The following is a 13,613-nucleotide window of genomic DNA, read 5'->3' as shown; positions in this document are numbered from 1 at the left end:
AAGTTAAATGTTACACCCGGTATGATAAAGCTATTATTACATGCTTATTGAATATATGTTGCGAAAAGAGATACTTTCCCGCATCCTGACTGAAGTTGTAATAACTTCTGCTTTCAAGATTCTCTATCTTGGGCATGATGTATTGCATCTTGCAAGCTCTCCTATCAGATTTTTTATTTGGTCTACCCTCGTGACGGTGAACGTCCTCTTGGTCTTCATCCATTTACTTTTCCTTTTATGATCAGCTTTCCTTTATGCCTCTGATCTCCTGGCAGTGTGTCCAAAGTATTTTAAATAATGCTGGTTGACATAAGTGTCTGGGTTTGATTCGCAGTTGTCTCAGAATTGATTCGTTGGTGCGGTGTGCTGTCCATGGAATTCGGAGCATTCTTCTGAAGCACCACATTTCTAGAGCGTCAATTCTGCGACGGCCGGCCATTTTCACTGTCCGTGTCTCTGCTGCATAATTCATTGAACTTTCTAAAAGCCTGAGTTTGGTAGTATTGTGATGGAAGTGTCCTTCCAGATACGAGTGAGTTTCAGATTGAAGAAATTCGAAGTGATTGTCCACTTGATAACAATCAGCGACATTTGTAATATCAGGGGTGTTGTTATTACCACGGTCAACAATCATCAACAGTCCGTACCGTCTGCCTGGGTTCATCTAGCCTCTGCATTGTATTAATGAATTATTGCCCGTTATTATCAGGGTATCATCCGCGTACCGTAGGTTGTTCATTTTCCTGCGGCCACTCTTCAGGAATCTTCGTAATAATGTATTCACTATATTGAAAAGAAGAAGAGTTAAAATGCAGCCTTGTCTCTCTCTGAGAGTATCATTGACTCGTAACGTCGCCATGTTCAACCTATAGAATGCTATAGATACAGTGAGAGGCAAATCTATAGCATATAATTTTTTAAAAATCAGTGTTTTTAGCTACGCATTTTAGAAATGCGACCCAAAAAAAAAGTTATAATACCAAAGCCAACTTTTTTAAATAGAAACCCATCTTTTTGTAATCTTATTCAGTTCTCTACCTGCCTCATGTAATACTATTAAGACAAGCCTACTAGAACTAACTATAATAAAAAAACTCAAGCCTTACCAACTTTATCTTTTCTATTAAAAAAAATAAATTTTCTTTATTTTCTTAAAAACTACTATTTGCAAAACAATAGGTATATAATTCCTGCAAGCAGTTGTCGTGTTATGACATTTGAGTGTTTTAACCGATTTTAGCTGCGGTTTGAGCTTATAACATAAAAGCAATATCCAAACTCAGTCCATATTGAATGAATGGTAACTTAATTCTTAATTTTTGTGCAAGAAACAACAAGTATTTGTCAGCTCACGGGAAAACCTACCAGTTAAAGACAACACACGGAAAATGAACACTTTCCCGCGTTATCAAAAGGTACATTTTTTCAACAATGAATCAACTGAGAAACAGTTAGTTTACAGAGTAGTATAATATACTTACCCACTCTGTGATGTCTTGCGGTACATTTTCGATAAACCACCCTGTATATCAAGGATTCAGCTAGACATCCAACACTCTGCATTAAACCCGTTAATGGATAAAGGATTGGATAGTAAAGCACTGAAAAAAATACGTGTTTAATACTTTATTTACTTTTATGTCATTATGTCACATTACATTAATGCTAATCTGCGGGGGTAGCCTTTTTGACGCTGAAGTAACCAAACTTTGTGGAGTAACATGTTTTATTAAGTTAAAATAAAAAACATACAGCATAAATAATATGGTGATAATAAATTAACATATACACACAAAAGGTTTTCTTAGAAATCAACGGAATGAATACTAATATTTATGTAAAGATTTTAGTAATAAAAATAAATAATAACTTCCAGTTTAAATTCACGAAACATGACAGATTCAAACCTTTCAAAACGAACAAATATAAAGTTTCAACATTTTTACAGTTATGCTCTACAGCTTACTAAGTTACTCTGTAGTTTATATAATCACAACAGCCTACATGACAATTGTAAAACATAAACGTAAAGTTAATTTTTTCAAACATTATTTATGTTCTAATTATTGGAAATCCGAAAAAGACAAAGATAAACATAAATAAAGGTTTGAAAAAAATTAAGTTTGCGTTAATGTTTTTCTTCAGAATGAAAAGTTTTGGGTTGATCTGAATCAAATATACACTTTCCCAAATCATTTGCAAAAATTGTATTGTAAGCCATATTACTGAAGAAACATTATGCAAATTCAACTTTCCGGTCTTGTCACTATATTTGCAAATAAGTCGAACCCGCAAACTAAAAGGTTTTCATTTATAATTCAATTAAAACCCATTTTCGTCTGTTATATACAATCTAGACACACAATTTGGCTTCATGAAAGGAGTTGGAACAAGAGAAGCACTGTTCAGAATACAAGTATTATTACAACGGTGGAGGGACATGAATTGCGACATTTATACCTGCTTTGTGGACTACCAAAAGGCGTTTGACAAAGTCCAACACCAGAAGATGATACAAGTGCTGAAAGGCACCGGAATGGATTATAAAAAATCTGTAATGGAACCAGACAGCCACCATAAAAATCAACGCTGGAGATGAAACAACAGAGGCAGTTAACATTTAACATCTCCCCTCTGATATTCAATCTGAATTCAGAAGAGATATTTAGAAAGGCTCTGGAAAACGATGATAATGGAATTCTTGTAAACGGTGAAATGCTGAATAATATCCGATATGCAGATGCCGTCATATTTGCAGATAGTATAGAAGGTCTACAACAGCTAATGAAGTAAGTGAAAGATATGGGCTAAAAATGAACATCAACAAAACGAAATTCATGGTCATACGTAAAGAAAAGAAAGAAAATTACCAATTATTTATTAAAAATATACCAATAGAACGGATATCCAAACTTGTCTACCTGGGAACCCAGAATAAACGAACAGTGGGACCACTCACAAGAGATCAGATGTAGAATAGAAAAAGCAAGAGATGCCTTCATCAAAATGTCTATGCTCTTCAAAAGCCTTAACCTCAATTAAGATTAGAAGAAAGCTTGAAGCCTTTGAGATGTGACTATACAGAAAGATCCTTAGAATATCATGGGTAGAGTGACCAACGAAACAGTACTGGAAAGAATGGGGAAGGAAAAAGAGGTGATGAAAACACTTGAGAAGAAAACTGGAATATCTCGGACATATAATGAGAAATGACAACAAATACAAACTCTTAAAATCCATCCTCCAAGGAAAAGTGTTTGGAAAGAGAGGGCCAGGAAAATCCTTCTTTTTCATCATGGCTCAAGAACCTAAGAACATGGTATTCAAAAACAACCACAGAACTGTTTAAAGCAGCAGTCAACAAGGTCATCATAGCCAGGATGGTCGCCAATATTCGAAACAAATAGGCACTAGAAGAAGAACTATACCATAAGTTTAGTTGCACAGGAGCAAACATACTAATTTCAAACATGCAAACATGTTTTCCTCTTCCTGTAAAATATATTTGACCACCCTGTACAAACATCTTGAACCTGGTGAAAGTTATGGTGCGTTCAGCTTTATGAATAATTAGATCAAATTGTAATGTTCTATAGTGGGTAGTGTAGTTTTTTTCCAACCACCAAATTCGGGGGGTTGTAATAATGTAATAATAGTGTTTTCACAACTTTTATGGCTACTATTATTATGAATAACAAATAATTAAGTATAACTGTATACACAAAATACTCTACATACACAACATTATGTATAATATAGTTAAAAGTAGTGATACAAATACGTCTTTGGTTGATCAAAGTCACTCTGGTATTGCTTTACGTTTCGTGATTGTGATATCTGAAATAAACGTGTTCAATCAAATTTTATTTCAAATAGAAAACAGGATATTGATAAATCAGTAAAAAGGATTCCAGACATTAAATTCGCACAAAAAGCAATGTAGAAAGTTTGCAAGCACGTGTCGAAAATTTTACGGAAAGCGCATCCAAATAAGGCCCGGGCTACGAGATTGCAGCTCGTGCCTGAAATGGGTCATACGTACGGCGCCCGTTAACCTTGACATTTTAACCCACATTTCCGCGGTCCGGGTAACAAACGATTTTCCGGAAAAGTTTTTCCAGCTGGGCAAACTCGTACTGCTCTCCAGATGATGATAAGAACATTGTGCATCATTTTCGCTCTACTCAGATTTAAATTGCCTTTTATTCCAGTTATTACACTTGATTTATACCACGTCATATTTATACGGATAGATGGACCCAAATATGTACCCTTCTGTTTCTGAAAACTTTTTTTTTTGATACTTAATTATCATATATTAAATATGACATCTTCGGATGTCACATTATAACTAAACACTCAGTTGAAAATGGTGAGGTTTTGTTTTTTGTTTATCAATCCCAATCCTCTGACCGGTTTTGCCGTATTACTGCTCATCAGAGAGGCTATAGGGCTTGATAACCAAAGAACAAAACCTTCATTCCAGTATAGTCAACTGGATGCCAGAAATGATAGTTGTTGTGCAATATCTGGTGACATCTGACATCTTTCTAACTCATAAAATTGAATAAAGATGTCACCAGATGTTGCACAGCAACTAAACGCTCAGTATTAGCTATATGACAATACGAATACTGTCCATTAAACGTTATTCTGTTGCCAACTATTATCATTTTTAGTATTGAATAGATAATAACACCCATTACCTACCCATGACACAGGAGATTTTATTTTTTGCGCCTGTACGGTTGGTTCATTTAATGGAAAATGCTTCAGATAAAAGTTGTAAAGCACAGTTTCGGCTATCAACTTGTAATTTTTTCAACTCCGTAGGTTTGACCTAATTACGGCGATTTGTTATAATTTTGAGAGATTGGTAGCTTTGCGGCAAGTGAATGTTCCTTAACGACCGCTTGAAGCAAATTTTAAATTACGGAATTTTAGAGCCGTTTTGCGTCTTAATGATCAAACCTACGGTATTGAAAAAAATATAAGTTGATAGCCGAAAATGTGCTCTACAATTTTTATCTAAAGCGTTTCTCTATTAAATAAACCGTACAGGCGCAAAAAATTAAAAACTGATTTCCCATGTTCATCTCCTATGTCCAGGGTTTTCTGGAAACCTGGTATACAGGGTAATTAAAATTCGACCTCCACCATTGGGATATCGGAAACTATTAGAGATACTAAAATCTTGGGGTTGCGCAATTTAAAGCTGAACCAAATGCCGTTTTAAAATTTTCGATTTTCCGATTACTTCCGAAAAAAATTCAAATTTAGATTTAGTAAATTAATAATATGAAAGGAAGCCAACTGTAAATTAACCGTAGGCAACAGCCGCACATAACATTGTTTACTTAAAACTTGACTAAAATTTCACTGGTGCCATGACTGCCATGTCTTTAAAAATGTTAAAAAGTTACAGGCAGACAGTTACAGCAAAACGGACACCAGATTCGTGTTCTCCATGCCAATATTAGTTAAAATGGTCATCTTGACTCTTTTAAATCTAATATGGCGGCGGTCAGTATAGTAAGCTAGAAAAACCTTCATTTGGGCAAAATTTCGGTGCATTTTTCCAAAGAAATAACACTTGATTTTTGAAACATTCCGTATAGACTAGCTAATGAGTGGAGCTATCACGCGACGTTGACAAAACCGGGATAAAATGCACCGTTTGACAGCTAGAGGACGTGGATGTGGATAGATGATTTTTTTTTTCGGCTAGTTATAGCAAATGTTTCGAAAACGGTTTGAGTTAGTAGTGTGAAATTATTTCTACTTTGTATGAACCTCAATGAGGAGTAACTTTTATTGAATATTTTTTTGGAAATAAATTTTACAAAAAATTTCTTCAACTGTCTTAATTAGTTAAGGTTAATGGTAGAAATGTGACGTAAAGCGTCATTTGTGTAAATGTCATTTTTTAAGGGTGACATGTATTGAAAACTTTAGCAAACCAGACAACGCATTCGTATTCTGCATGAAAAAAATTTGACAGGCTTAAATGCAATATCGCGACGGTTAGTATAGTAGGCTACGAAAAAGGTTCCTTTGTGCTGAAATTTGGTGTTTTTAAAAAGTCAAGGTTAATCTAATTTACACTTTTAAACACTAAATAACATTTTACATTAAATTAAATAAAGTTTTCAAAATGATGACCTTTTTCTTAGGAACCTAAAACTACTTAATTTGCTCTTAAAGTGCTCCTATTCAATTTCTAATGAATATGAAAATAAAAATAATAGGATGAAAGTGAGTAACAAAGTTTTTCATTTGAAAAAATAATTTTTTCTAATTTTGGCATATAAAGTGACACTTTTCAAAACTGATTAGAGTGACAAAACGTTTTACTTTTCGTAACTAGTTACGAAAAGTATCACTTTATGTAACTAGTTATGAAAAGTTCATTTCATCACTCCCTGTTTTTATGCATTTCCGTAGAAACATATGGGCGACATCCATCATAACATGTCGTTGTCACTGTTTATACAAGGTGCTATGAAAGTGAATATTTGTGTTAAATCACTTTAAAAGATGGTTTTCACAGCTTTTTGGTCAAAATTAGAAAAAATTATGTATGCAACACGTTTCGAAAATGTCTTATTGTGTAACTCATTCAAATTGTAGGACCTCGCTGCGCTCGCCCTACAAACATTCATTCGTTACACAAAATCGATCTTTTCGTAACTGGTTACATAAATAGCCATTAGTTGAAAGTAGTGTCGACCGAATAATCGCGTTTGACAGGTACTGTCAATTAATGTGAAACCATTATCGTATAGGTGAGTAAGTGCCAATAAAAATGTGCTTTCAGTGTTGGGATATCTCTTTAAATAAGATTAGAAATACATAAAAAAACAAACACAAAATTTTAGTTTTTTTAGGATATCTTCGGAAGTAGTGGAAAAATTTAAATATTTAAAACCGCATTTGGTTCAGTTTTAAAATGCGCAACTTTGCAACAATTTCAACTTGCTCGTATCTCTTATAGTTTTCGAGTTCCCAATAGGGAGGGTCAAATTTGAATTATCCTGTATAGCAAAAATCAAAGTAAAATGTTTTGAATGTATTGTTCTTAGGCGACGTAGAAGTCCACAGTGTTATTCTTAAATATTTTGATTTACCTTTCTATTACATTGTTAAGGTACGAGTCCACTGGATACGTTTGTATCGCAACAATGTTGTACAAGATGTTGGAAACTAATATGTTTCCTGTCTAAACAACGAATAATAGTATATTCTATATTAAGAGCGGAAAGTTAGTAGTTATTTGCCGCTTGCACATGAAAATCATGGAAAAGCGGCAAAAGTACTTTCGGCTCGAAATATAGACAATATTTTTTCGACGACTGCTGTAGGGTGGAGTAGAAGGATAATTCACATCATTTTCGTAGCTCGAACTCATTGTCACCGATATATCACTTTGACGGAATGGCTTTATTTCAAACAGGTATGTCAAGCGTTGTTATGAAAACGCCGAAAAAGTTGATGGGTAGATTGTTAGTAGGAAGCGAAAACGCTTTAGGACAGAAAATGATTCCCTTTCTGTACACGTGCGGCAAATAACCACTTTCTGCTTTGAAATGGAAGCGTACATGAGGTACTTTCAAAGTCAGTAGTCGAAAAAACATGTTTTGCAACCAAAATTGTGTTGCGGCGATACACGTGTACACAGGAAACACATGTTCCCAGCATCTTGTACAACATTGTTGCGATACAAATGTATCCAGTGGACTCGTACCTTTACTCTCAATTACTATGATACTTAGGCCGCATTCGTTTCCCCGCTACATGGAGCGAACAGTTTGACCAACTGTCAAAATTACGCCATTGTGACGTCAAAAACTTTCTACTCGCTCCATGAAGCTTGAAAACTTTGCCTTACTCTCAATCTCAATTTACTTTGATTTCTGCAATAGCCGTCAAATTGTCTGGTACCAAACCGAACAATCGCAAGTGATGACTATTGTCACGTTGACAGCAGATGATGATGAATTTAATTTGTGTGTGACGGAGCCGCGTGTTATTTTATTTCCTATCAATACCCTATGATATACCCTGGTATACTGTACTCCGTGTTTAGTAACATATTGTATTTTAGGACCTGTTTTTTAATAAACCGATTGACGAACAAATAAACTCACTCGATATAGCTGGGTAAATACGCTGGAGGCTTTGATTAAATCATACAAAATTTGGAGCTTCCCCTGATCTAAAATAGCCACCAAAATCGTTGATAATTTAATGCGTGAATAAACTTTTCCGGGACATTTCCTTTAAGTCGACGGTCCGTGAATAAAATGTTTCATGTGAAAGGCTATTTCAAACATTCCTTTGAAAAGTATGCAAAAACCCGCAAGCCACGTTTTTTTACATTCCCGAGAAAGTTTGATATCAACCCTACTTTGAAAAAAAAAACTTATATTTCCTTTGAGACTGTAAACAATGCCTTCACTTCGCAGCTGGCAATTTTCCTTTGCGCCAATAGAAAACAGAATAAAAAGGAAACTGGAACAAAACGGATGTGCCGCCGAATCCTGTTGCCCCAGTAATCTACTTTTGCGCTAACTAGGTCACCACGGGGATGACCCAATTCGAGCTTACCCCGTCCCGAATAAATTACTGCAGTTTGGAGGGCACGTGTCGCTGAATTCGGCGCAATTGATGAGTTCACCCTTGGATTATTCTGACTGCGTACAAATCAAACTTTTGTTTTACTTACCAGTTCTATTGTAACTTAGACATAAACTGGGTCAAATCATATTCGTCCTCGTACTGTTTGTGCTCCCACAATTCTGGCAAGGAATCCAGGACGGCTTTGATCCCATTACTCGATCCAGACGATGCACCAGAGCCGTCTTTTCCGCTGCCTGGTTTATTTGAAAAAAGATCTAACAGCTGTTCCGTTCCCATCGTTTCCAATTTACTGTTTTCTCCGCTAATAACCGTGTTGGCGGTTTGAACTTTGAATTTCTGCAATCTATTCAAAGACTTTGTTACAAAAATGAACTGGAATTATTTGTTTTTTATGCCATACCCCATAATTTTTTCCTCTAGTGTTGATCTGGTGATAAGGCGGTATACATTAACAACTTTCTTCTGACCTATTCGGTGCGCGCGGTCCATGGCTTGTAAATCTTTCATTGGATTCCAATCGTGCTCAACGAAAATTACGGTGTCTGCACCTGTGAGGTTTAAACCTAAACCACCAACTTGCGTAGTTAGTAAGAGAACATCTATTGAAGGATCGTTATTGAATCTGAAACAAGAATAGGAATATTATAAAGAAAATTATACACGAAAACAGAAAAGGACTAAAGACTAAATTAGTTAATAATTATGTCTAAGTGGGTGGTCCACCAAAACTGCATTATGGAAAACCGTAATGAGGATAATTCTGAAAATTTGGTATTATAAAGTATACGTACGAAGTCGATGAGGGCAGTTTATCTTAAATATTTTCAAAGTGGCACTTCCAGTTATACCAACTCGCTTATTTTAAATGAAACACCCTGTAAATTGTTTATTTTTTGAACTATACGACAAGTTTTGTCCGTTTCACAGACATTTACCATTTTATATAGAATTTGACATATAAAACCATTTTTTCTTTGTTTTTGTGTTTTGTCCTGTTAAACAAGATTAGTTACAAGGGTAGTGCAGAAAAAATCAACTTATTTTTTTCTTATAAACGCCATTTTGTTTTTTTTATCTAGTTAAAAACGCACGTTTTTTGCTTTGATATGGTATATTACATGTTGTCAAAAATTTTGACATGATTTTGGTGGCCATTTGCAGTAAAAGGCAAAATAGTGCTGAATTAGTCAGTCGTTTTCTGTAAAACATTTCCAAAATAATAGTCAAAAACTATCTAAATAAATGTTTGTTTTATTTTATAAAATATGAAGTTTTTGTTCATATGAAAAACAAGTATGTTATACAGAACTATTAAAGGACAAAGAAACAAAAAACTAAGCAAATGCACTAACGGAAAACCTAATCTTATTAAAAACGGAACTTAATCCTAATCTGTCATAAAAACTTCTTAATCCCAAAAAGAATGCGAAAACTAGATCTCCATTTGGTTAGTTTTTCTAAAAGTAAAGTATCATCTCTTTTTTTCATATAAACAAAAATATCATATTTTAGAAAATAAATAGCCATTTATTTATGTATTTTTAAAAATTATTTTGGACATGTTCTAAAAAAAATGACATTGACTGACCAATATTTTACTTTTTACTGCAAATGGCTGCTGCCAAAGTCAAAGCCAACTTAAAAATTAATATTATTAAAAATAAAGTATTTTTTAAGTTTCTAAACATTTAAAAACCAAATGGCGGCCTTAAAAAAATGAAGTTGATAATGATATTTCAGAACCGAAACGTCGGAATTGAAAACGGAGTTCACAGGAAGATAGTTCTTAAAAAGTTGCTCTAATAACGTTCAAGCCAAATTCGAAAATGTTTCAAATTAGAGATAATACAGGGTGTCCTGATTTAGAATGTTTTGACAGGAAAACCCCATTTCTCGGCTAGATAGGGAAAAACTAGTATACATGTCTAGAGCTCGATTTTTGAGAAAAGATCAATGACAAAAACCGTATTTCGATATATTGTCAACTCGCGGCGCTAGAGGGCGTTTTCAAGTATCGTCAATTTTAAAAACTGCAACAAAAACCTTCTTAAAACACTTTTTAGATGTGATTTTTTGCTAATATATTCCGATTTCTCAAAAATTTACCTAACTTTATTATTTTAAATTGAAATGACAGTTGGCTATAACTTTTTGTTTTTATTCAAGTTGCTTTGACTTAGGTTTTGACATCAGCTGTCAAAAGTGACGTTTATTTACTTCTTGTTTCTATAACAACACTGAATGTTTAAAATTACTATGTTTTTAACTTTAAAGTGAAAGTTTAAATTTTTTTTCTTTATTTTATTCTTAATTATTTTCTACCGTTACTTTAAAAATTAGTTCTTTAGTCGTTAGATACTTTAATGTGTGTGAAAATACTCAAAAGGTAACTTGTTATTGGGTCCATATCTGTTACTCATTGCAAGTTAACTTCATAGTTCAGTTATTTGTAGGAATAATTATAGACATACATCGTAGTAAATGTTTAAAAATAGACATTTTTTAAAGTTATATTCGATTATAAATTCCATTTAAAATCAGAAAGTTATGTCAATTATTGAGAAAACGGTAGCAAAAAACTAAGCACGCCACTGAAATCACATCGAAAGAGTGTCTTGAGAATGTTTTTGTGTTACACTTCAATATTTTAATAAACAAAAAAGTTGTGAGGTGTTTTCAAAATAGACGAGATTCGAAAAACGCCCTCTAGCGCAGCAAACTGACAAGTTATCGAAATCTGTTTTCAAAAATCGAGCTCTAGACATGTATACTAGTTTTTTCCTATCTAGCCGGGAAATGGGGTTTTTCGGTCAAAACATACTAAATCCGAACACGCTGTTCAGTATATTTTGGAAAATTTTTCGAAAATAACTACAGAACCAAGCAAAAATGTAATGATGTCAAAACGGTGTTGGTTTGCCCATTAAATCTCTAAAACATTCCTCATTTAACCTTTGCAGTAGTACTTACAAAACGCGGGATCCCTGTGTAGAGAATCGAATCTTGGACACACTGAAAACTATGCAAAACGACTGAGAATAATTAATGATTATAACTTCAAATAGGTTCAAAATTTTAAAAAGTTTTATAATCTCTATTGGCCATAATACATTTTGCAGTCCTACGAATCTAAAACTGTAACTAGTTGAAAACATTCGTATTCGACTAAATCTATTATCTCCAGAACGGGACGAGGGATGCAAAATTTGCAGGCGACACTAAACTTGTTAGCCATAGTGAATTTGAGTACCATCTATTATTTAGGAAGAAACAAAATAAAATGAGCTTTTTTAATAAGGATAACAAGGGCGATAAAGACAGTCAAAGATAAAAGTTAAAATTGATTTTAATTCACATTATTACTGTAAATACATGCAATTGAAGTAATGGGTGCATAAGATTAATAATATTTGGTAAATGTGGCTGGTCCCACATATTTTTTTTATTTCATATTTGATTAGGACCGAAAAAGAGAGTATTTTATTATTTTTCAAAATACTAAGTCTAACATACAAGAATTAAATAAAAAAATTCAAATTTTATGGTAACATTTAAAACGCCCGCTAGATATGACGTAGACGGGTTTCAACCAATTAGGTGCGAGGAGCTACTTCTATCGTCAGCTTTTACTATGCCCGCTTTGTGTGAACTAAAAAAGTTATCGTGTGGTGATTTGAAACGTGTTATTTGGTAACATGGCACTCTGCGGACTTCACTCGTGACTTGAATTTGAGGTTATAAATCAGCGGAAGATTCTGTCAACTATCAGACAGCCATAGCCAATAAAACTGCTGAAAGCCGTATACGTCATATACGCGGCAAAACTGTCGATTTTAATTTATTTACGCATTTTCAAAGTCCTGTAAATTACCAAAAAAACTTTATTTTTTGTAAATAAACTACAAATTCCGACATTTCAGACTAAGTTTTCCAATTTATATGCATTGAAACGCAGTTTTACGTTATGTGGGTTGAGTCCATCGATGATTACTTTCATAAATAAAACATTTTTACGTCACGTTTACATACACTTTTTTACAATCTTTGACCCTCTCTATCGCCCTTACAATCAATTTATTGGCTAAGGCAAATGTGGTTAGTTACGACTTATTTTGATGCAATCTACCTACGCTAGAGCGTTGTCAAGACCTTTTAGAGACACCCTGTAAAGCTGTTTGTTTTTTTCATACATATATTGTGATGACGTTAATAAACAAGTCGATACACAATAATTAATAAACGTAAAACGTAGTTATGTACCAAATCAAACTAACAATATAGCCTCAACTTTCCACCAAGCCTCGGAGCTGATGGATGTGTTAATTTCATGTTGGAAGTCAATTTGGACCAATTGCACTGTACGTTTTTTTGAGGTTATGTATTAGCCTTTCCGGCATTTGTTCATTTGTTGTTGTTTGTTGTGGTCGTCGATTAAGGAACATAGAAAAGGCGTAATCCGGATTCTAGAGATAAGTTTTGTATGGGCTTTGTCGATTGTTCTCACTTCTCATTATTAAAACGTGGAGACGGTCACCGTAAAGATTAATGATATTGAAACGGGAGAGCTGTACCAAATTTGTTTCCTGAGGAAGCAGAACAGATATTTAATAAGTTAATTAAATAGACTTGAAAATCGTCGTCGGAATACCTTATCACCACTCCTAAATAATTATTAATTCTTACGTGGCGCTGGCGTGTTTTATACACATTAATTATTAAATTTTTATCCTCATCAGAATAGCTTGAATCTTCATCAAAAAATGTATATGAATTATGTTGCAGTTTATTGATAAAACGGAACCCTATTGCTGCTAACCTCTCTATAAACCTTTGAAAATTCGTTAAATTAATTATAAATTTGGATTCAAACCAAACTCTTACAAGTTACACCCTAACAACCCCAAATGTGAATAGTAGTTCTTTAAATTAATATCAGTTGTGTCAGTAGTGTCATCAATCACAAAATCCCGTTT

The 13,613-nt window shown here is 33.9% G+C and overlaps 1 protein-coding gene across 2 annotated transcripts in view; it reads right to left on the bottom strand.

Moving 5' to 3' along the window:
• Positions 1 to 1,708: 1,708 nt before the first annotated feature.
• Positions 1,709 to 13,613, bottom strand: part of Hel89B (histone acetyltransferase 1) — an 88,536-nt gene continuing 76,631 nt past the window's right edge. For both annotated transcript variants that reach the window (XM_081993493.1, XM_081993503.1), the window contains 3 exons: positions 9,041 to 9,262; positions 8,726 to 8,983; positions 1,709 to 3,837 (listed from right to left, as the gene is read on the bottom strand). In XM_081993493.1, the coding sequence (XP_081849619.1) occupies positions 8,731 to 8,983; positions 9,041 to 9,262 (475 nt within the window). In that variant the 3' untranslated portion in view covers positions 1,709 to 3,837; positions 8,726 to 8,730. The remainder of the gene's footprint in view (positions 3,838 to 8,725; positions 8,984 to 9,040; positions 9,263 to 13,613) is intronic.

This window comes from Ips typographus, linkage group LG1, assembly GCF_016097725.1.
Source record: "Ips typographus isolate SLU linkage group LG1, UJ_Ityp_2.0, whole genome shotgun sequence".
Lineage (NCBI taxonomy): Eukaryota > Metazoa > Arthropoda > Insecta > Coleoptera > Curculionidae > Ips > Ips typographus.
Note: the sequence above shows the minus strand (reverse complement) of the source record. Positions and strands in the feature narration are given on the sequence as shown.